The 24,699-nt window shown below is 44.5% G+C and overlaps 1 protein-coding gene across 4 annotated transcripts; it reads left to right on the plus strand.

Moving 5' to 3' along the window:
* Positions 1 to 2,927: 2,927 nt before the first annotated feature.
* emilin1b (elastin microfibril interfacer 1b) lies at positions 2,928 to 20,886 on the plus strand. 4 transcript variants are annotated; one of them, XM_028015931.1, is made up of 14 exons: positions 2,928 to 3,400; positions 5,826 to 5,951; positions 6,031 to 6,212; positions 10,474 to 10,685; positions 11,473 to 11,646; positions 11,721 to 12,665; positions 13,677 to 14,040; positions 14,952 to 15,170; positions 15,239 to 15,487; positions 16,438 to 16,626; positions 17,189 to 17,296; positions 18,195 to 18,212; positions 18,372 to 18,506; positions 18,578 to 20,886. In XM_028015931.1, exons 1-14 carry the CDS (start codon positions 3,267 to 3,269, stop codon positions 18,898 to 18,900), a joined length of 3,378 nt encoding a protein of 1,125 aa, XP_027871732.1. In that variant the 5' UTR covers positions 2,928 to 3,266; the 3' UTR covers positions 18,901 to 20,886. The 4 variants fall into 4 exon arrangements, with proteins under 4 accessions (XP_027871732.1, XP_027871734.1, XP_027871733.1 ...); XM_028015933.1 differs by having other exon boundaries at positions 16,438 to 16,617; XM_028015932.1 differs by having other exon boundaries at positions 14,955 to 15,170.
* Positions 20,887 to 24,699: the final 3,813 nt, after the last annotated feature.

Raw genomic sequence — 24,699 nt, forward strand, 5'->3', positions numbered from 1 at the left:
CGGATTTTACGGTTGGAGGATTTCTCTTTAGTCTTTGGCTGAAGACCAGGAGCCATTTCTCTTACTAGCGCTAGGCTAGCACGTTAGCTTTGGTCGTATTTACCCAGAATGCCGTATGCTGTAGTCCACTTCCTGCTTTTGGAGCGGTTTCCGATTCGCTTGGCGTTCACATTCAAACCAAACCAGAGTTCAGTTCAACCTAACCCAGACCGAGGTTTGGAGGACCAGAGGTCAGAGGTCGACTAGCATTCACACCAACCGGACCGGACTTTCTAAACAAAGAGACTGAAGTCAGGTCAAAGCAGACTGAACAGGTCTGGTGGGAATGATGCATCCTAACTTATTTTCTATGGCTCGGCCCCTGGTCGGATGCTGCCCTGGGCAGAGAGCCGTGCCGCTCATATAAGAAACCAGCAGCAGGTCTGGGTCAAAGGTCACCTCCTGGCTTTGTTGTGTTTCCGTGTTTTTCCGGACTGGAGCACTGGCAGTCCAGTCGGTCCGGTCCGGGTCTGCAGAGGAGATCTGATGTGGCAGGAACCCAGCTGGCTGATGGATGAGGTAATGACTTCCAGCTGCCTGGAGCCGAATGGGGGACGTTTGATTTCTGCACAGGCACGACCCCACCTGAACGCGGCAGTCAGACCTCCTGACCTGGTTCTGTAGGTTCTGTGAGTCCAGAGCAGCAGGAAGCAGGAACCAGCAGCAAGTCCAGCCGGACCGTTTGGACCGGTTCTGCTCAGAAAGAATCATCTGTCACACTGAACCCAAGGACTGACACAGAATGGGTCAATTTGGTTTCACAGTGGTTTGGATTTCTCGTGGTTCTGAACGGTCTGGTTCTGTTGGTTCTGGGTTCCATTAGTGGCAGATCATTTTGGGTTTTCTGTTTGTTTTCCTTCTCGTCTCTCTGGTTCTGCTTGTTTTCATCAGTTTTCCTCTGTGTTGCTCTTCCTCCTTCCAGGATTTCTCGGTGATTTATTGGACCTGGTCTGTGGTTCTGCCCGGCCCGACTGCGCTCTGACTCTGTGCGTCCTGAGCCCGGTTCGGTGTTGCGGTGTTAATTTGGTCTTGGTGGTTTTGGGTTTCTGCTGTTTGCTTTCAAGGCGGGGCTGAGGTTTGGACCGGAGGAAACATCCAGAACATTTTCCTGACCCGACCCGTTTCACCCTCAGGATGATGAAACTCAGCTGCATTCAGAGCGCCTCTGCAGCTCGGACGTTTCTCCACCTGATGCTCGGCGGCGGCGGCGGCGGCGGCGGCGCAGGAAAACCCAAATAAACAGGCAGCAGCTGAGTGGAAACAGCCGGCCGGGCCAGGTACGCTCAGCTCCCTCTGCTAGCTGGTTTACATTAGCCTCCTCCACAGCCACAGAATAAATACGGAGCCGTTTCTGTTTAAACACGAGCAGCCTGAACTGGACCGCCGCCCTGGCACCGATGCAGGACAACTGGAAACACTGGGAACCACCATGACGCCCCGAAACAAACCAAGGAGAAAAGAAATAAAAACTAATGTTTGGGAGATGTTTAGAAGATGTGGAGAGTTTTATGAACACCTGAACGTTACCTGAACGTCACCTGGTCACAGAATCATAGTTTGTGATTTGTTGGTAAATGTGTGAACTTTGATCCCTCTTGAGGTTTGTCAGTCTCATCTTCCTCTTCTGCTCCTCTTCCTCAGCCGTAGCTCCTCCCCTTTCTCAGATGTTTCCTTCTCAGCTGAAGTCGGGCGAATTTGTGGCGACTGTTTCGTGGAGCCTCAGATTCCTGACCCGCTTTCGGCCGCCACACATTCCCAAACATCCCAAATATTCCCCAGCATTCCTGGCGGCCATGATGGATGAGCCGCCAGCGCGCCGCGCCGGGTCAAGCTGACGTTCAGAACCCGGCTGCAGACCCACTTCCTCTTCCTCTGAGGAAGAAGTCAGGTTCTGGGTTTCTGGTTCTGGTCGGGCCCAGAACTTTCTTCTTCTGTGGTTTCTGTTGAAGCATCATTCGCAGCATTCCCTCTGCTGCGACCTTTGACCCGGAAACCAGAGAACCTCCTGGCTGCAGCAGAACCAGGTCCAGTTTGCCTGCAGGCCGTCCAGGTGAGGGGGCGGAGCCTGTGGGGTCAGGAGGTCAGATGGCCTGAAGCAGAAACGGGTTGGTTCTGATCAGTGATGGTTCTGCAGATCTCCTCTCTGGTTCTGAACCCATGCTGCTGGGTTCTGAAGTTAGATCAACAGACAGAACCTTAAGGTTCTGGTTCAGACCTGCTGACTCTCAGTTCTGATCCTACAGGTGGAACAGATGCATTATGGGTAACTTCTGGTCCAGTCAGACAGTACTGGTGGATCAGGCTGAACCCAATTGGACCTGCAACAGAACCCGATCCGAACTCCATCTGACTGAAGAACTGCCCCCATTCTCTGGTTCTGGACCTGGTTCTGCTGTCAGAACCGAACTGTTCTGGGAGTGGGCGTGATCTCATCAGAACCAGGGACCTAAAAAGGCTGGTTCTGGTTCGGTTCTGGTTCAGACTGTGGAGCCTCTTATGGCCAACTCTTGGGAAGGCAGAGCGTCTTCAGTCAGAGGCTTCTTCAGATTCACTGTAGCACAGACTGCTACAGGAGAGCTTTCCTGCCATCAGCATCTACAATAACTGAGCCAAAACATTTAATTTCACTTTGATATTAATACATTATTTTTTAATTGGAATTAAACCTGGGCTAGGGTCAGAACCCGGTTGGGTCAGAACCCGGTTGGGGGTTAAATGTCATCCTGAGGAAACTTAGTTTTTTTATTTTGTGTGTTAATTAATAAATGAATAATAACACTGAAAACAGGAAGCATGACCCGAACAGAGACGAACCTCCTCGGACTCGACCCGGTCCAGGTGTGGCTGCAGCCGACTGGCTCCGGTTTCTCCTCCGGCGTGGGCGGGGTCAGTGATGAAGAGGAGGAGCAGCTGGTCTCGGTTCAGTCTGTCGCAACTTTTTCCTCTCTTTTGTTTCTCAGATTCTGATGGACCCTCGGCAGCTCACCGAACCGGGCCAAAGCGGGTCAAAGGCGGGATAGGAGTGGGTCCGACTGGGATCAGCGCGGTGCGGTTTTCCGCTGTGAATCTGAACTCTGTTTGGATCAGAACCGGATCATGAATCTGTAGAACTGACTTCTCGGAACTTTTTCTGCCGTCTCCATGGAGATGACGGATATTCCCGCCATCTAAGCAGTTGATCACGTGCTGATCAGGGATCGATAGCCTCATTGATCGTATTGATCGGGATGGGCGCGCTCCCGTTGCTTTTGCTCGTGCTCTGGATTTGCGAGCACGCCAGCAGCACGTTCCCGATGCGCGCCTCCTACAGCCTGTACGCCGACGCGCACGCGCAAGGAGCCCGCGCAGCCAGCAGACACAGGTAAGATGACACGTGCACGGAAACGGCGATGATGATGAAGATGAGGAGGTGAAGCAGGGGTGATGACGTCACTGAGCGCGTGCACGTGTGTGTAGAAATCTGTTGATTTGAGTTTAATACGCTCCAGAACCACAACCAAAACCTTTCTGATGGTGGGTGAAACTGAAGGAGGGCTGCTGGTTGTATTCTGGTTCTGGTTCCGGGTTCTGACAAACGGGCTGCAGGTCCGAGTTCTGGCTGAGAGTCAGACTTTCTGCTGGGTCAGAGAACCAGGAGGTTCTTCCTTCGGTTTGGCGATTCTGATCTGGAGCAATGATGTCGTTTGGGTTGGGTTCGGGTTCTGATGTCACTCATTCCTGAAACATTATCCCATGGTTTTGCTGGGACTGGGTCGGAACCGCTTACACTGCTTTCTCTACATAAACACTGAAAGCAAACATGGAGAGGTTTATCCGGATCTCAGAACCCGTACAGAACCAAAATGTTCTGCTGGACCAACATGGCTCTGGTGGACAGAGAGCCGAACTGGGCAGCCAATTCTGAATGCAAATCAAGTCCAGAACTTCCTCTGGATAGCAGAGTTTACTTTTCCTGGTTCAGGTTCTGGTAAAATAGGGTCGGGTCGGGTTGGGTCGGGTCAGTCATTCCTCTGGAGCCAAATTGGATATTTAGTTTGTAAAATATTTAAAAAATGATTCAATTTAATTCATCGAGACCCGAATATGAGCTGAAACTGAACTGAACTGAACCAAATGTGAACTGAAATTATACTGACTGAAGATAACCTGATTCTGTTGAGAGATTTTAGTCTGACCCGTCTGACCCAATGTGCTGGTACCTGCACCTGAACCGAATCGCCAGCCCAGACAGCGCTGATGAAGCTGATGAAGATGAGCAGCTGCTCACATATTTCAGGAATTTATCAACCCGGGCACAAATAGTCCCCATGTTGTCAGTGTGAGCAGCTCATGAATCCGTATCTGCTCCAGCCAGATCAAACCGTTTCAAACTCAGAAAAAATTCTGCAGAGTTCTAAGATGTGAAATAAATCAGTGAAATAGTGAAATGAGCCTTTAGTCTGGGACCTCCAGAGAAACTGTCAACAGGCAACAGGCAGAACCGTCTGCAGACCTGAAACCCAATTAGTGTGAGCCGACGTTAGTGGGACGGTGTGTTAGTGGGATGCTGCGTTAGTGGGACAGAGTGTTAGTGGGACAGTGTGTTACGGGGACGGTGCGTTAGTAGGACAGAGTGTTAGTGGGATGCTGCGGTAGTGGGACAGAGTGTTAGTGGGACGGTGAGTTACGGGGACGGTGCGTTAGTGGGACGGTGCTTTAGTAGGACGGTGTGTTACGGGGACGGTGCGTTAGTAGGACAGAGTGTTAGTGGGATGCTGCGGTAGTGGGACAGAGTGTTAGTGGGACGGTGAGTTACGGGGATGGTGCGTTAGTGGGACGGTGCTTTAGTGGGACGGTGAGTTAGTGGGACGGTGCATTAGTGGGACGGTGCTTTAGTGGGACGGTGCTTTAGTGGGACGGTGCGTTAGGGTGACAGTGCATTAGTTGGATGCTGCGTTAGGGGACGGTGTGTTATTCACACAGAGGTTGAGGCTGTGGAGAAGCTGTCATGCTCGCCTTGCACTCATGCCGCACACAGTTGTTTTTTGCCTCCCACTGTGGCATATGAAATGCTTTCTCTACCTCTGAAGAGATGTACATCTACAGAAATCCAAAAGACTCATCCCATAAAGCCAAGGCAACCAAAACAAACACCGCTTTAATAAGGGCGATTTAAAAAAACACCCTTATTAAGGGTGACTCAACAGTCACCCTTATTAAGGGTGACTCAACAGTCACGAAATGGAAATTCTTGCTCTCTGCTAGTGCCGCATACATTTTCTGTTCAGTTTGTTTTATTCTGAGCTTCTGTTCATCAGGTCCCATGCTGTGCTGTAGTTTCAGAAAACTGGTTCAGTATGGAGAATTGAACATCTCCACCACTGGCCCAGCACCGTCCTCCAGCCTCCTGGTCTCTATGGAAACAGAGGCTGTTGAGATGTATCTGTCTTTCTCGACAAAAACATGTCAACACAGAGACACATTCATCATGACCTGCTGACCTCACCACAGAGCTTCATGTGACATTAAGCTCTCTCAGGAACAACAAGTCTTCTTCTCCAGACGTTAGAGAGCCTCAACAGTCAGGAACTAGTTTGATGTTTTGGACTGGTTGGATGCTGCAGGCGGCTGGATTTGGACCTGAATGATTTCTTCCTTTTCCCTGGATGTTTTGTTTCTCCTGTTGTACTGCCAGAGCTAAAACTGAACCATAAACTGTGATGTTCCAGAACCAGAACCCTTCACTGTGTGTTCCAGAACTGGATCAGAACAAGAACCCACTCTTTAACTGTGTGTCTGTCTTGAAGGAACTGGTGCGCGTTCGTCCTCACGAAGACGGTGAGTTGCGTGGTGGAGGACGGCGTGGAGACCTACGTGAAGCCCGACTACCACCCGTGCAGCTGGGGCAGCGCCCAGTGCAGCCGGGTTGTGGTGTGAGTGACCTCTGACCCATTTCTGACCCGGCCCTCTTGGAACCGGCGCACTGAGCCTCCATGTTTGGTGTCTCCACAGCTACCGGACCTACATGAGGCCCCGCTACAAAGTGGCCTACAAAACCATGACGGAGATGGAGTGGAAGTGTTGCCATGGTTACAGCGGAGAGGACTGCAGCGTCGGTCCGGCTGGCAGAGCAGGAAGTCACACGTCCAACGGAGCGTGGACAGGAAGTGGTTCTGGAACCGGACAAAATGGAGGTAACAAAGAGTCTGATCTTTGCCACTAGGTGGCAATGTTTTTATTGAGTCTACACAAATAATAAATATTACTGCTAAGTCCCTAAATATTAAAACAAGTAATTTGTTTTTAATCTAAAAACTTTGATTACATGTCACTTAAACTGACATTTAAGAGGTGAAAATGATGGGGGCTGTTTGTAAAATTACAGAGTCAAACATTAAAGAGATCCACGATTAGTTACAAAAATAGACCTTATTTGGGAAATATTTATCTTAGATGTAAAAGCAATACAGTAATAATACTGTAGGTTATTTAGTTTTTATAAATTGTAATAAAATATTGTCACAGGAATGTTGCCATGTTGTTCACGCTGCAATGCATTCTGGGTAAATGACCTGTAACGGTCCAACTGCCTGGCTCCTCCAGCTGCAACAGTGATAAGTAATGTTATTAAGCCTTTTAATTTGAACCGGAGCGCATTGAAACGATCAGAACGTAGAAATAAGAGGTGATGATGAGGAGGAGCAAACGGAGGAAGAGGAAGAGTTGGCCATAGCAGCTGCTGCCTTCAGGTTCATAATGAAACAATGAGACTCACCTCTGGTCACTGCATGATCCAGTAAGTACTTCTGTCGCTCTGAGTCCAGTTAGTCAACAGCTGTTACTGGTTCAGTACCGGTGATAATATTCCTTTATTTAATCACGTAAACCCCGTTGAGATCTAGATCTCATTTTCAAGAGGGAAACAAACTTCACTCCCCGTCGGGGAATCGAACCCCGGTCTCCCACGTGACAGGCAGGGATACTCACCACTATACTAACGAGGAGAATACAGATCTGAGATCTTCTCAGAGGGTCTTCTCAGACCTGTATTCAGCTTTCGGTAACACACCGAAAGCAAACAGCAGAAACCCAGCAAACAGGAAGGAGCAGGATGGACCACTGTCAATCTCAGACCTTATTTGGAAACGGGATCATTGCACTCCGGAAGTGAAGGGGGCGCTATTTCCTTTATTATCCGGGGTCTCCCATTTTAATTTTCTTTTAAAATCTCTGATATATCTTCACCTTTGGGAAGGATCTTCACTCTCAGCATGTATTTGAACTTCTCTCTTTTATTTACTTTAGCGCAGCTCACAGTTCTTAACAAATTCTGTAGCTTTCTGTGTACTTCTAAATCTGCTCCATAGTCACATCTTTTTGGGGCTGATACTACCTCCACTGGTGTGGTGGTGGTAACACAACTAATCTAATTATATTACTAAGTCAGAATACCACAATGTCTTTATTATTTACTCTTAATTTTGGCATTACTGGCACCTTAAAAGATAAATGTTTTATAAAACACCATATTTTTTAATTTTCTTAAGGTTGTAGAGCTAATTAAATGACATAAACAGTACTTTTATACATTATAAATAATATATATCTATCTCCATCAATTATAGGAGGAACAAAAGAAATAAGGAGACATAAAAACAACATGATCAACTGTAATAAAAATACAATTTGCAATGTATACATAAGAAATTTAATTGAGCAAAAGTCAATAACAAACAAATGAATTAGGTTCACAGAAGAACAACCCAGGTCGTTACAACCAGGGTTGATAAACAGATACAAGCAAAAATTCACATTTTTGTTTTTATGGTGCGATGTATATTATTCTGAGAGACTTTTTGTTGATAGAGTTTTATATACACTGCTCAAAAAAATAAAGGGAACACTTAAACAGGTGTTTAACACTGAAAGTGTTCCCTTTATTTTTTTGAGCAGTATACATACAATATATATATATATATATGTATGCAATGGTTATATATATAGTTTTATATATAGGAAAAATAAGATGAAACTATTTAGTCTATCAAAGTGGTCAGCTTCCTTCAACTCTAAAACGACAAATCATATTCATAGAATCACAAAATCAACAATTTTGAATAGAGCAAAATACTTAGCACGCTATAGGTAAATGTTATCATTTAGTTTGGTTAAGAATAATTATTGCACTGTCAATAAATGACTTCTAATAGATGTTCTTAGTTCCCAGAGTAACGCCTTCATGAGCTTAGAGGTTCAAACTGATGAATAAAGAGGATGGATGCTCTCTGCTGAAATATTTCTTGCCGTCTTTCATGTTCTTTCAGCAAACAGTTGAGACAGAGTTGTTTTTGGTTTCACCACTATTTACTTGCTGTTATACCTGGGATTGAAAGTTTTCTTAAAAGATTGTCTGTTATTCTGCAGCTCATGTGATCAAACCAGCTGAGGAGATGAAAAGTTAAAACTTGAATTAAGATGTTGTTTTAACTTGAGTTGAGTTAAAATTCAAGTTAGGATGTTACATTTTAACACTTTAACTCAACAACTTCTACCTAACTAGAGGTTATACACAACCTCAGGTTGGGAAACCCCAAGATCACTGGGTCTTCTTAAAAGATAGAGTCTCTGGGAACAGTTCTTAAAGATATAGTGTTTTCAGCAAAGTTGAGCTGACTGTCCAGAAAGGACACAAGGAATTTAAAATTTGCCTCAGTTTCAACAGGTTGGCCATCGAGTGAAACTGGAATCACTTTCAGGTCTTGTTTATCTCATTTAAGTAGCTCTACTTCCTTAAGAAAATGAAAAGGTATGTTCTTTTGTGAGGGAATTTATATTTTACGGTTCCTGTAATGCCAGAATTAATAATAAATAATAAAGACCTTGTGGTATTCTGATTTAGTAATGTAATTATATTAGTTGTGTTACCACCCCCACGCCACAAGAGGCAGTATCTGAAAAGATGCAACTAAGGAGCAGATATAGAAGTTCACAGAAAGCTACAGAATTTGTTAAAAACTGTGAGCTGCACTAAAGTAAATAAAAGAGAGAAGTTCAAATACATGCTGAGAGTGAAAATCCTTCCTAAAGGTGAAGATATGTCACTGATTTCAAAAGAAAATAAAAAAGAGAGACCGCGGATAATATAGGAAATAGCGCCCCCTTCACTTCCGGAGTGCAATGGTCCCGTTTCCAAATAAGGTGTGAGACTGACAGTGGTCCGTCCCGCCCTTCCTGTTTGCTGCAGCCAGGTGGACCCAAGTAGCTCCGTTAGCATTTCCAGCAATAATAGCTCCGTTAGCATTAATTTTTAGCTAGTTCAGGTAACAATCACCTGTTAGAGCCTTCATTGGTTCTGCTGGTATATATGGCTCAAAGTGCTGTGGAGAAATGTCCAGGATCCAGATCAGGTCCTTCGTTGTTGTTCCACTCCGGCTCTCGCCTTCGCTCTCCTTTCTTTCATGTGGGAAATTATCCAGATTCGCCTCAAATTTTTTTTTTTTATCACAGCCGATAGTAACACAGTGTGACGTTATCTAAAATTACACCAATCAAACGCAATATGATCAACAACTACTGGGGTAAAGTTAGCCTTCCTGTGTTTACTCTGTAGACTCCAGTACAGATTGGACCTGATGACGTCATCAACCCATCGGTAAAAAAATGGCGACCTCCATGGGTGACAAATACAACAAAAGATGTGCATTTTTGAAGTAATTATGAGTTCTGGCGTATCAAAAACAGCATTTTTTTAGGTAATAGGAAAATTAACGACATATTTAGGTCAACATGTTAAATAATCCTGGATCCTTTCAACAGCAATAATTTGGGCTAAATAGCCGTTTATAAGAGGAAGACAAATAGGTTATGGCTGTTTAGTCATTTATAAATGTCACAGTTTCAAATAAAATGTTTAGTTAGCAAGCTAAATATTGAAGCAACCTAAATATTTAGCTTCGATGTAAATATTTGTCTTTCTAAATTATTAGCAAACAAGCTAAACATTGTTAGTTAAAATATTTAGCTGCAATTCAAATATTTAGCTTCCTAAGAGGCGGACCAGGTATTTAATAAGGAAGCTAGGGATTATAGTAGGAAGCTAAATATTTAGTTTACAAATAAATATTTGGCTATAAGTTTAATATTTAGCTTGTTAACTACATTTGATGTTTGAAGCAAAATATTTTGTCTGCAAACAAAATATTTAAATATTTAGTTTGACACTGTGACATTTATAAATTAATGAAAAGATAACCCTTATGTCTCTCTTATGAACTGCTAAGTAACAAATTATTGTAGTTAATTTTTGACTGAGTTATTTTACTAACAGGAAGCTCACAGGAAACCTCAGACATGTTATCATATCTCTTTCATTTCGTTTCAGTTGATGCTGTTTGATTTCTCCTGTTGATGTCTGAACATGAAACCTGAAACCTGGGGCCGTTCCTTTCTTTCCAGGACGACAGGACCGGGAGGAAATTAGAAAGTTGGAGGAAAAGATCCAGAGGCTGACGGAGAAGCTGCAGGATTTCCAGTCCATCATGAATGAACACCTCCACCACGAACCTGTCAGACCCGGAAAAAACCCGGCAGACGCTGCGCCGCCTGAAATCAAAGAGACGATCCACAGCATTCAGACCAAACTGGACCAGCTGGACAACCGAACCAAGGTGCACAGCAACAGGGTCCCTGTGCCGTCTCCATGTTTCCACTGTGATCTGGATGATTAGTCTTTAGAGCTCCTAGTCTTGGGAGGATTGGAAGGTCTTCTTACCATCACCCTAACGGAAGTTAAAATCTCACTTCAGATATTCTCTCAAGTCCCTTTATTATACTGATGATTTATTTAACCTCAAGAAATAAGTCCCAAATTAGTAAATTTCAATTGACCTAATTATTGACTTTCTCTAGAGATTCAATTTGGGTCTGTAGCTGGACCATATAAAAATATTTATACAACTTGCATTCCTAAGAAACATGACATAGAAGAAACGAGACAAATAAAAAGCTCAGCAATTAAAACTGTTTTCACAGAATAACGGATTTATTCAGGGGTGGGCACCGCTAATTAAAACATTAGCTACGCTACCCATAAAGCGCTAATGAAAAACATTAGTTCTGCTAATGCTAAAACGCTACACCAACATGAAGCTAATGCTAAAGTGCTTCACTAGCATATTTACTGGACTCTAAGGCTAAATCGTCATGTAAGCTGTGTGTCGAGCAGAATGAAAAAGATTTGTATATGTGAATTTTTGTGTTTATTTAATTAAAACCCTGTTTGTCTATGTGTTGTACTCTTCTGTTAGCCTAATTCATTCATTTGTTGCTTACCTGCCATTTGCTCAGAATCAATGGATGGTTGGTTGGTTAAATGGTTGTTTGGTTGATTAGTTCAATGGTTGGTTTGATGGATGGTGGGTTGGATGCTAACTGCACTTGCTTGTGTCCTATCAGGCTCATGATAAAACTCTGGTGACCATTAACAACCACCTGGTGAACGGGAAGGGCAACGATCTGGACGGAGACGTTTCCCCTGGAGGACTAAGCAGAGAGCAGCTGAGCTCCCTGAAGGAGAGCGTCCTGAAGGAGCTGGAGCGCAGAGTGCTGCTGTCGTGCTCCTCCTGTCAGGTAAATCCTCCACGTTTGGCTCCGCCCGGCGTCCTGGCCTTCGGGAAGCTCACGGTGTGCTCTGTTGCTCCCAGGCCGGCGTGGAGGACCTGCGGCGCCAGCAGCAACATGACCAGGAGAGAATCCGCGCTCTGGAGAAGCAGCTGAATGACGCCGACGTTCGCCACCGACAGGACGCCGAAAAGCTTCAACTGGAGCTGCAGCGTTCCCAGAGATGCTGCACCACCATCAACGACCTGCAAAACCGCATAACCGACGCCGAAAACAAGATCAGCTCAGCTTCAGAGAACTTCAACGTCCTGCTGGACCGCCTGAGGCCCGGCAGCGACAGAGGAGAGTCCCAGGGAGGGGGAGGAGCCAGTGGAGGAGGAGAAGCTACTGCAGGGGGAGGAGCTACAGGCGGGGCAATTGGAGGGGGAGGAGTTAGTGGAGGAGGTAGGGCTAGTGGAGGAGGCGATGGTTTGACCGATGTTCGGTTGAATCTCCTGAAGGACTTGGAACTCCGCATCAACAGCAGTGTTCTGCAGGTCTGCTCTCACCTGGAGGCCGACCTGAGGGAGTTTGTCCAGAGAGAGCTGGACGACCTGCGGACGGCGTTCTCACACCGCTTCGACGACCGCACCTTCAGGATCGAAGACGTGGAGCTGGAGGTGGAACAGCTGCAGAGCAAACTGCTGGAGCAGGACAGGAGAATGTCAGCGCTGGAGAACCAAACAGCCGAGACGAGGAGGAGGATGGAGGAGTGCCACTGCACAGGTGGGGGAGGGTCTTCTGGAACAGGTGGAGGTGAAGGAGAAGAAAGAGGCAGAGACACTCGGGAAGGTATCAACGGATCACATGGAGGTGGAGCAGCAAGCGCTGGATCAGGTGGAGGACCAGGTGGAGGTTTATCTGGCGGGAGAGAAAACACGACCAAGAAATCTCTGGAGTGGAGAGTTGTGGCCAACGAGGGTCAGATTCGACACTTCAACACTCGACTGAAGGACCTGTCGGTGTCTGGAGACTCCCTTCATGACCGGGTGAGTTCAGCGCTCCACCTTTTCCAAAACGCGGTTTGATTTACCGACACGAGGAGAACTGCAGCTGAGACCAAATCCGATGAAAACACACAAAACGTTTCCTACTGACTTCAGTTCCAAAACTTCTCAGCTTGTAGGAAAACCCAAGGGTGCACCGATTTATCGGCCCGCCGATTTCTTTAATATTGAGAGATTGGTGATCGGCTGATTCTTACATATGAAGCCTGTCTTATCCACAGAATTGATAAATTAGGCTTTTTAAAAGATCGGTAATAGCCAATCGGCCAGAAAACTGCAGTCTGTGCACTCCTAGGAAAAACCTTTGCTCTCTCATAAAAAATGTTCCAGTTTTAGGTCAGACTTAGATATTATGACAATAACATCAAAATATTACAAGAGAAACATAATAATAACATGAGAATAAACTAATAATTGCAATACTTTGAGAATGAAGTAGTAATTTTAAATTCCCTTCATGAAAAATTACAAAATAAAATGAGGAATGTTGAACAACTTATACTTTGGTCTCATTACAAATAAGTTGATATTTCATCTTCTAACACATCAGATTGTTATTGGCAGCAGAACTTTGAAATGAAATGTAAAACCACGCGGACCCGGTCAGATCCTCATAACTCTTTCAAAGATTTTTTTTAGCAGTAAAATATATTTTTCTTGTAATTTTATGACTTTGTTCTGGTAAAATTGTGTCTTTGGTCAAATAACATTACGACTTCATTCTCGTCATTTAAAAACAGTGAAACCTCTGGTTCTGGTCCTGGTTCTGGTCATGATGCTCCGTTGTAGAAGCAGGATAATTCGGTTCTGATGTAACGTCAGACAGTGAAGCAATAATCATCCTGTGTGTTTTCATACAGGGTATGTAAACATATGGTTTCAGCTGTAGGTCCTCTGCTGACGTACTGGTGCTGGTTCTGTGTTGATGATGGAATCCTGAGCTGTGATTGGCTGATGATCGGTCCAAACGATCGGTCCAAACGATCTGTCCAGGTTCTGGACTTGAGCCATGACGTTCGAGCGATCAAGTCGCTGACCGGTGACAACGGTGAGAACTTCAACCGCATCGTGATGGAGGTGGAGATGTTGGGCCAGGACTGTGAGCTGTGCAGCCGCGTGGAGGCGGAGCTGCAGAACCTCCGGAACTGGTCCAAGGACCTGAGCGCCATGCAGGAGGCGCTGCAGAACCTGGAGAACCGCGTCGGTTCCATCCAGACCCAGCTGGACTCGGCGGGCGGCGGCTGCAGCCGGGTCTGCTCGCCGCTGCAGGATGAGGTCCGCTCGCTGCGAGACGAGGTCCGGAGATGCTCGGAGCGCTGCAGTCCCGGTCCCGGTCCCGGTCCCGACTCCTTCACAGGTCAGGCCCACCTTCATCAGGCTCTTCATCACTAAGGGAAACTGCTACAGGTTCTGGTTCTGGTCGGATAACGTCAGCTGTTTTTCAATTTTCTGGAAGTTTGTTCCAGATCTGTGGTGCATAGAAGCTGAATGCTGCTTCTCCATGTTTGGTTCTGGTTCCGGTTCTGGATGCAGAGCAGAACCAGAACCAGAACCTGAACCTGATTGGTCAGGAAGGTTGAAACAACAGCAGCAGATCTTTAATGTGGTGCTAAACCATTCAGTGATTCATAACCTACCAGAACCAGATGTTGTAGAACTGGGTGGTGTAGAACCGGATGGTGTCTCTATCCTCCTGGTTCTAGTCAGAACTCCAGCAGCAGCGTTCTGGACCGTTGGGTTGTCAATCAGACCTGTGAAGACGCTGCTGCAGGAATCAAAGCCACTAAAGAGAAACTAAAGCCTGGATGAGTTTCTCTGATCTGAGACTTTAGTCTCTGGTTCTGGAAATGTTCTGCAGCTGCTAGAAGGTCCACTTTGGTACCGGCAACTCTTTAGCATTAGCCGGTCTAATGTCTATGCTTTAGGATTAGCACAGCTACGTTTTTAGCTAGCGGTGTCCACACTGTTAGTTTGGAAACGTCCTTAGTTGAAAGAAACTTCTCTTGTCTTTTTCTGATATTTGTTTGGTGGTTTGAGTCATTTAGGAGGAATTAAAAAGGCAAAAGCAGGAGATGAATGTGGAACATAGCGCCCCCCCCCCAGGGGAAATATAGCGACTGTTTTCTGCATAAAGTCTCTGAACTTCTCAGAGGACAGTGAGCTCCCAGATGAACCTCATAAACCTCCCAGATGAATTGATGCGTTTAGATCAACATGTAAGTGGTCAGGTGTGAGCATCAAACTCATGTAAATAAACGTTTGTGCCAGCAGGTGACGGTTCCACTGGCGGGGGCTTCGGGCCAAACCTGGACGCAGAGAAGCCTTTAGATGGCCACAGCGTGATCGGAGGATTCTTCAACGGCAACCAACTGAAGACGCTGCAGGACGAGCTCAGCGACATCATCTTCACCTTCGGCTCCATCAACGACACGCTGAAGGGCCTGGAGCACAGCGTGCAGAAACACGGCAGCGTCATCACCGACCTGGGTGAGCCCGCCGCCGCCACCCCTACGCACCGCCGCATCGGCTTCACGTCTCCCTCTGACCTCCTGCAGGAAACACCAAGGACAAGATCATCTCTGAGCTGGACAAGATTCAGCAGGAAGTGACGGAGCACGTCCAGAGGAGCCAGGAGCGGCTGGACCGGACGGACCGGGACATCCGCCGCCTCGAGAGCATGCTGGTGGCGGAGATGGGCGACTGCCGGCGTTCCGGTGACGGGTTAGAGAAGAGGCTGTCTAAGCTGGAGGGAGTCTGCGCCAGGCTGGACGGCGTCTCCAACTCCATCTCCAAGGTCAAAGAAGGTCAGATTCACATAAAGCTCTGATGAAGAAGTCTGTGCCTTTAAGGAGAAAAGTCCTGATTTCTCCGATCCCAGGAATATTTTGAGCTGCGTTAAAATCCCATTCCCTGAGAAAACCCGCTGAGCCCTGCAGTGTAGCGCCAGGACTGTCCACCAGGGGGCCGCCCAGTTTCTGTTTTAACAATGTAAAATATTACGGGGTTACGTTACTGCAGCACATTGTCGATGACTTTTAAACACAACTATAGAGTCTTATTAACGACAAACCAAAAACTTACAATTAAAATAAATATTATCTACTTTTTGCACTTCTGTTAAATCCCACTTCAGATCCACTGGTTGATTACTGGGTGAAAACACGTGCTGGTCACATTCAGAGCCGGCCCAAGGCGTAAATGAACTCAGCAGCAGCTTAAGGTCCCATGAATGCTAACATTTTAACACAGACTCATCTGGAGTTTTAAAATTTATTTATTCAAAATAACAACACTGTTAAATTTGACTTAGTGGTTTCAGCGTAGATAAATGAAAATACTTTAAATTGTTTATTAAAATTTAAGATTTTAAGGAGCTGACAGGTTTATTGTTTAATAATTCATAGTTATATTGTTTGGTTACCATAGCAACAATCTGGTGCTATTTGATATTTGAGTTTACAACCATTGATTGCTTTTAAGCTGGGCCCATTAAACCCCGGCCCCTCCCGGGTTTCTCTGACGTCCTGAGCAGGAAGCGGGGCCCCTGGTCATATTCTGCCCAGGGCCCCAGACAGCACTGGACCGGCCCTGCTGTTTGCTTGGTGAACGTTGAGATTTTAGTAATTGCAGTTTATTCAACCGGCCCTCATTAAAGCTTCGTTTGTTTTGGTGTCCTGGGATTTACGGGGCGGGTCTTCCTGATCCTGGAGCCTGTCGGGTCGGACTGTAACGTGTCACTGGGTTCTGTCTGCAGGCCTGAATCACCACGTGTCGGGTTTGTGGAGCCACGTTTCCAACCTGAATCAGACCCTCATCCAACATGGAGGAATCCTGGACTCTGTTCAGAAGAACCAGGAGTGGGTCCAGAGCAGGGTTAAGAGCCTGAACTCCAGCCTGGCCCAGGTCCAGAAAGAGCTGCAGACTGGGCAGACTGGGCAGACTGGTGAGCTCATTTCTTCTGCTGCTTTCTGGGTCAGGTGGTTCTGGTTTCCTCCAGTCCAACTCATCCAGACCAGAACCTCACTTTAAAAAGTTTAGAGCTGCTTTTTAAAAGTGGCTCATCGTTCCTGCAGTCAGCTGCTGCCCCCTGCTGGACGCTCAGTGTGAGCACTTTGAGTTACCACGGTTACTGCCTCTATCTCGTTGCCGTTGCTATGGAAACCGGGAGAGGAGTGCTCAGCTCCCAGGAGAAACAGCAGAGACATGAAATGTTTGAATGGTTCATCCTGGATGAGACGAACAATTTCTTTTCAAATTAATGTTGGTTTGTTTCCTAAGAAGACTGAAGTCTGCTTTTAGCATCCTGTCCTATTAAATGATAAATTTGCTTGCCGCAAACTCCCAGGTTTTAACTGCAGAAACTTTTAGTTTTATTTATGATCTGAAATAAAATTAAACTGTTTGTCAAAAAAATCTGATACATGCGGCTAAAAATCTTACTGATTCCTCTGCTGGAAATGCAGGTTTTTAATGTTTTTATTATTTATCAAAACTTCCTCCCTCAGGCCTTCCAGGGCCTCCAGGAGAGAAAGGCCTGATGGGGCTGCCGGGCTCCCGGGGGCCCCCCGGACCGCCTGGGCTGAAAGGAGAAGCCGGATCCCGAGGATTTCCAGGTGAGAAGCTTCATTCCTACAGCTTTAAAATAAATCTGGCATCAGTCTTAGTTTTTATCCAGGTGTGAAAACATTTTTAATCTCAGTGAGATTTTTCTAAGGTAAAAAGTCTTCAGGAATCAGCTGTTTTCCAGTTTCCTTTAAAACACACTGCTGGCTGCGCTAACATTAACCACCAACCATAAACATTAGGAACACAAACGCTAAACTGATGCATCAAAATGGTGTTTAGCAGAAGCTAATGCTAAACGCTAACTTCAACACTGCATTTTGGGATTATCGATGTTATACAAGAACATTGTGAAAGGATCTAGTAAACTTTTCATGGAAATCTTTAAAATTGCTGTAACATGAAAGGCAGTTTTATCTGCGATAGAAAAATGTGACTTTAGTGATACAGAACTTTCATAAATTAACTTTATTATTTACAGTAAACATTTTATTCCCTCTTCCAAACATCTGCAGCAAAAAACATAATTTCCTGATTTTATCTTCTTTATTTCATATATTGAACTTCAGATAGAGTCCAAACCAAAACTCCAACACAGATGCTGAACTTTATTCAACTTAAAGTTTACAAAAAAACACAAGAAAATAAAATTAGCTTCAAAGTTAGCAAAAATGCAAGCAATTAGCTTTAGCAGCTAATTGGAAATATGCTCACCACTGTTAATGGGCTCAATATTACATCTGATCAGGTTTAAGATGAGCAGAATATTTGAAATCATTAGAATATAACTGTTAGTGAATTTCAAAAGTTTTGAAGGTAATTATTACATTTTGATCTCATAATTCATGTCTGATGATGATCAGTGGGAAACAACGATGCAGAGCTAGAGAGAAGGCAATGTGGGAAATTAAAATCTCTAACAACTGATATTCCTGTTTTTTTTTTCAGGTCCTAAAGGTGAACCAGGTACGTCCTGCCGGCCTCCAATTGGCCACAGCCGGTCCACGCTGCCTCCGATTGGCTGCAGCCGGTCCACGCTGCCTCCGATTGGCCGCAGCCGGTCCACGCTGCCTCTGATTGGCTGCAGCCGGTCCACAGTGCTTCACTGTCTCTTCTTGTCCTCAGGTCTTCCAGGTGTGGACGCTCACAGACCCAGGCTGTCGTTCTCTGCAGGCCTAACCGCCCTGAAGGAAACGCCGGGAACCGTCGTCTTTAACAAGATCTTCGTCAACGAGGGCAACTTCTACAACCCGGTGACAGGTGAGCGGGTTCTGGTGGTTCTGGTCCAGCCGGCCGCTGTGAGCTCTGACAGATAAAGCCGTCCTCCTCAGGTGTTTTCACCGCCCCAGTGGACGGACACTACTACTTCAGCGCCGTCCTGACGGGACACAAGAACGAGAAGATCGAAGCGGTTCTGGCCAAGTCCAACTACAGCGTGGCCCGGGTGGACTCGGGGGGGTACCAGCCCGAAGACCTGGAGGCCAAGCCGGTGGCCGAGTCAAAGGTCAGCAGCGGCTCGCTGGCCGTGTTCAGCCTGGTGCTGCCGCTGCAGCGCGGCGACACGGTGTGCGTGGACCTGGTGAGGGGGAGGCTGCCCCACTCCGTGGAGCCGCTCACCGTCTTCAACGGCATGCTGCTGTATGAAAACTTATGAGCCTGGTGAGTCAGAGACCAGCCAGAGCCGCCCGATCCGACCTGCGCAGCCCGCTGAGGAGGCTGAAATATTTCCCATGATCCTCCTTGCTCGACTCAGCAGGAGGGACTTTAAATCTGCCTGTGTTCTGTCCAATCAGCAGAGACCTTACCTGGTCACATGACCCAAACTTCTCTGGAACCAGAACATTATAGTAATGTTCTGCATTAATATCCAGATGTTTGTCCAGAAGGTGGCGCCGCAGAGCCAGACCTGGACTGCGGATCTGATTTATGTCTGATAAAATGTTTGGATGTTTTATGGAATATTGTTGATGCACTGCTGCGTTCAATCAGTTCACCTCCTCCGACCTCTAACCCACGCCGTTACCATGACAACGATTAAGGCCACACCCCTACAATGCCACACAGCAACACCCAGCTTATTAACGCTGATAAAAGCAAACCTTAGTGGTGGGCACCGCAAGCTAAAAGGTTAGCAGCGCTAACTCTAAAGAACTAACCATAAACATTAGTTTCGCTAACGCTAACACGCTACACCAATATGATAATTTGTTGGAAGCTAATGCTAAGCACTAATTTCAACCCTGACCACACCCATCATGTGTCAATGACACTTCCTTCTTGCTCAATAAAGTTTCTTTAAAATAAAAAGAAAATGTGAGGAGAGGAAACTGAGCTGCAGCCTTCAAAATAAGAGCACGAGTATAAGTGTCTAACTACCAGAAAAATTCAGAAGAGCCAACAACCAAAACTTCAACTCAAATGTAAAACTTTATTCAGGAAAATCAGGCCTGTAGAATTTATATGAAAAAAATTATTTGGAGGAAGTAAGCACTTTCAAAGTTAGCAAAAAAGCTAAAGCACTATACAACAAATTAGTGCATTAGCAGGTTAGCATAAGTGTACCCACTGCTGATGATCATAAATATAAGAAAAAACAAAACAATTTCAGGTCTATGGTTGCTGCTCACTAACCTTCATTAAACCAGAAGTTTGGGTCCGTGTGTTTCGTTAAAAATGGCCGCTAGGTTCTGCTGTGTGAGGATGGGATATCTGATACAAAATCACAGTCTTGTTTTGCTTTTATGACGCATTAAGGAATTCACTGAATAAAATAACAATACTCTGTGAGCGCCCCCAAGAGGTCAAGTGAATATTAGCCAAATTAATCATAAACCAGGGCCTGCTACCAGTTTCACTTTTAGTTTAAAGCATCCAGCATGCTGAGGTGAGTGAAGCATAATTTTAACTAAAGTTATCACTGGCTTATTGCTGCAGTGTTTGCATAACAGCTTTACTGCACATGTGCAGTAAACATGGTGTGTGTCAGGTTAGCATGAGCAGCAGCTAAGGGAAACGTCAGTCTTCTGACTCCGTCCACAACGGCAACATCAACTTCATGGACTGTGGAGAACTTCGATTGTCCTGTTGGAGGTTTGACATGTCCGATAACACTCCAGACTCATTTCCCTTTTAGATAATAACACTAACGCTCTATATCAACACAGAGTTTAGCAGAAGCTAATGCTAAACTGCTAAATTCAGCCATGTTGATACCATGTGGCAATGATAATGCTAAACCTTAACTAAAGTGCTAAGCAAATTAGCGTAGTAGCACAGTTCAGAAATGTTCTGGAGATGTTATGAAGACAAATGAAGCGCTTATGATCCTGGTCCGGACTGGACCGGACCGGACCAGGTAGACAAAGCAACCATGATGAAGACCACATTAAGTCTTCATCACCGGCAAAGAATTAAGAAACTGCTCAAAGTGTCTCTGTATACGATGTTTACCCCTCCCAGGTTTCTTCTGGTTAGCAGAAGATGAGTAAATGCAGAGAGAAGTTTTCTTCTCCAGGACGTCGCTATGTGGAAAAGTAATCACACCCCTAGATAAATCCTGAATCCGACGTGATTAACCATCAATCAATCATAAACCTGACTGGTTCCTGCTGGAAAACCCTGTGTCTGAATTAAATCAATTCAACACCCCTGTGCTGTGGACATTTGGAGGCCCTAGACCCGCGGACGTCGCGGGTTCGACTCCCGGTCCCGACGACCTTTGCCGCATGTCCTCCTTCAAAAAATGACGCTGGCTGCCTGCAGACGCAGCTCCTGTCGTGTGCGAAATAATTTCCCTACTGGGATGAATAAAGTAAAAATTATTATTATTAAAGCAGATGGGGTCAAAGTTCACCCTCAGTAGTGCTGCAGCAGCAGGAGGAACAACCAGGCATCAGGTTGAGGGGTGAATATTTTCTCACAGTAACTGTGAAATCACTGCAGCTTCTGTTTAGGTTTTAAATGTCATTTTTAATCTAAATCTTTAAATAATTAGATAAATACGGGAGAACGAAGCCGGAGCATAATAAAAACCAGAAATACGTTATCAGTCCAGTCAGATCAGGTCATTTCACATCCAGGATAGTTCAGTTTATTATTCCAGCTGATGGTTTTTCTACCTGAGGAAATCAAGCATGTGGCGACAGTGGAGAGGAAAACATGAGGAAACGTTCCAGTATAACTTCCTATAATGAATATAAAGTCTTATATTTGAATAACTTGTGAACTTATAGTTTACTCAACACAGCATAGTTTTAACTATTATTAAGTATTAAATGGTGAGCAGCTTTCTGCTGGTGGGACAGACGTGAAGCATTTAAGAGACGTTTAAGCTGTGACCGGATGATGAAGACATATCATCATCATCATCATCACGAACTGTTGATGCTTCCTGAACATGAAGGACAGTTTTTCACGACTCGGCTGGAAGTGATGTTTGTGAAAATGTTTGACCTTCATATTTAAAAACTTCTTGATGTAGAACTGGACCTGAAGCAACACCAGTTTCTTCACTCAGGATTGTACAGTTGAACATGTTCTGTGTTCATCTCTGACTTCTGTAGCTACAAATCTCTAATGCTAAAATGTTTCTGACAAATGTTGTTAAAAGCCTCATTAAATATATGATTAACTGTTTTTGGTTTTATGTTTTTAAAAGAAATTGATCATTTTTTCTCATATTTCAGACATGGAGCCCAAACAGAGACAGATGGTGAAGAGGCACAGATTATAAAACTAATGAGGATTTATAAAAATCAAATAAATTTCAGGGTCTGAAATTAATTATTCACATTTTAAACTTCAAAAAAAGCAACATTTTTAATTAAAACAGCATTTATTATTAAATAAATAGACACAAGAGCTCAATAATAAAGATATTTAGTTTATAATCTGTTAAATTCATCTTTCCAGAGTTTCAGGAGGTTCTGATCTTTCACATGGAGTTTCTTCAGACATGTGGACGCTAATATTAGCATTAGCAACATTTTAGCATTGAGATGCTAATTTAGGCTAGCATAGCTTCCAATAGGCTAGCTCCTTTTAGCACAACTTGAACACAATAACAGTGTTTTCCAGCATCTGATCAGATTGCTTAGAAGCAGAAATAAACCGAGAAAAGCTGCTTCGTTGCTTCTGTTAGCGGATGCAGCTGCGCATCACATTTACGGCTGGACTAGAAACATAAAGACGGAATACAAAGGTTCCGCCTTGGGACTGTAAAGAAAAATTGCATTAAAATTTTGAACCTATTCAAAATAAAAAAATGATTTGTTCTCCATCATTGTTGTTAGTGGATGCCAGTCATGCATCAGATTTACAGGCGTACCAGAAACCAGCAAATACAAAAGTTCCCACCGGAACCTTTATATGTAAAGACAACTAAACATGTTTAATAGAGTTTTATTCAGGGATGTTTGTCATCAGTCCCTCAGCTCAGCTCCAGGTGTGTTGGAAAACGGCTGCTGGATGTTTCAGTGTTTGCTGCTGCAGTCAATCTTGCTGCAGCATTAGCTGCATTCATTATTATTATTACTAATAATAACTAATAATCATCTCTGCACCGACAGAACAGTCCAGTTTCCTCAGATACAAACAGAAATTCACTTTATTTAATAACAGTATTTTAGTCTAATTGATAGGACACAGACTAATGCAGCTAATGCTGCACACTGCCAGTCACCTGGCTGAAAGAAAGATGCTGCACTTCTTCCTCACAAACAAACAAAATTATGTTTGGTGATAAATCAGTCAAATGTAATATTCTAGAGGATAAATGTTATAAATTAGTCTCTATTTCAGCTCATGCTAATGTATCAGAAATGATGCAGATATTTTACTAATTTTATAGATATCATTAACATAATGTTAATTATTGTTTTGCAGCAGGAATTGTTCAATTAGATTAAATTATATCATTTTACTGATCAAACCAGGAGAATCTCATATTAGTGAAACACTGAAAATATATTTAGTAAGTTTAATAATTAGTCCAGAAGACAGAATCTGATGTTTGGAGTTTTCACAGATTAATGGATTTATTAGATGATTTTCTTTCCTGCAGCTGATGAAGATGTGAACATTTCATGTTTCTTGATCCATCAGAGAAACTCTGAACTCAGCACTAATTATTCCTCCTTTTCTCTTTAGTGAAAATGAAACAAGTTTTGGATTAAAATGTTTTTTTGCTTTGAATATCAAGTTTCAGTTGCTTTGCCTCAGTTTTGATGCATGTTTTTGTGACAGAAATGGAAAATTCCTGGACTATTTCTTTTATTTATTGTGAAGCAGAAAGGTTGTAAAGTGTTCAGAAACAACAAACACATTTTTTATCTTTGTAGTTTTCAGTTAGAGCTCTGTTAAATACGCGCAGCTTCAAGGTCTGACTGATTGAACACGAAGCCTCTGGGTTTCAGTCGCTGTTTTCTCTCCTAACAGCAAACGAGGCAGCAGGTCAAAGTGACGACGGCGAAACTCCAGCTGCAGCCTGAAAACACTTTAGCATCAGAGTTCCTGCCTGTCATTGATCCTCATCTGAAGGTGAATATTGATGCAGTAAACTGATGATATTAATAAAACGTTGTTCAGTTTGCTCAGCATGAACATACCTGGCCGGTTCCCTCCACCTGCTGGTGCCGACGTAACGGACTCTACAGGAAAAACAATTCATCAATGAGCCTTCAGATTAAAAAGGAAAATGGCTCAAATAAACGTTAACACATGTTTTAACTTCCTGCAGGAGAGAGCTGCGCTACAGTGACAACATGCCATCTTTTCCTTCTCCAATATTACAGTGCCTCCAGGATTTCATTAATGTAATTTTTTGGTAATTTAAATAATCATCAATTGTGGCGCAACATTAAAAATATTTGCAGGAAACGTTGATATTTCCTCCTATGTTAGACGCAAATGTGACTTTTTGTTACTCGCCTCATCGATCACAGACATCAAGTCAGGCTGAGGCAGCAGACTAGTAGAAGAAGAAATACTGCCACCTGTAGGTGGGAGTTGGCATCACTTAACCCAGACGCCTTTCAACGCAAGTATGGGTTAGCACAAAAAATGAATCTGTTGATTTGGTGTGAAACCTCTGTAGGGGCTAGGTCTATTGTCTTAGACACATTTCTAACTTCCTGCCAGAGCCAGCTGTTCTGCATGCTAACATGAAGGCTACATGCTAACATGGCGGCAGCTACATGCTAACAAGGCGGATGGAGGCTACATGCTAACATGGAGGCTACATGGATACATGATAACATGGCGGCAGCTATAGGCTAACATGGCGGAAGGAGGCTATATGCTAACTTGGAGGCTACATGATAACAAGGTGGCTACATGCTAACATTGTGGATGGAGGCTACATGCTAACATGGCAGATGGTGGCTACATGCTAACATGGCGGCAGCTACATGCTAACAAGGTGGATGGAGGCTACATGCTAACATGGTGGCTACAT

This window comes from Xiphophorus couchianus, chromosome 4 (assembly GCF_001444195.1).
Source record: "Xiphophorus couchianus chromosome 4, X_couchianus-1.0, whole genome shotgun sequence".
In the NCBI taxonomy this organism is placed as follows: Eukaryota; Metazoa; Chordata; class Actinopteri; order Cyprinodontiformes; family Poeciliidae; genus Xiphophorus; species Xiphophorus couchianus.

What these genes read in the sequence shown, in the direction of transcription:
- emilin1b (XM_028015931.1), top strand. Translation starts at nt 3,267, where the DNA reads ATGGGCGCGCTCCCGTTGCTTTTGCTCGTGCTCTGGATTTGCGAGCAC. An exon ending in CAGTGCAGCCGGGTTGTGGT is followed by an intron (nt 5,952 to 6,030) that starts GTGAGTGACCTC and finishes GTGTCTCCACAG; the next exon opens with CTACCGGACCTACATGAGGC. An exon ending in TGGAACCGGACAAAATGGAG is followed by an intron (nt 6,213 to 10,473) that starts GTAACAAAGAGT and finishes CTTTCTTTCCAG; the next exon opens with GACGACAGGACCGGGAGGAA.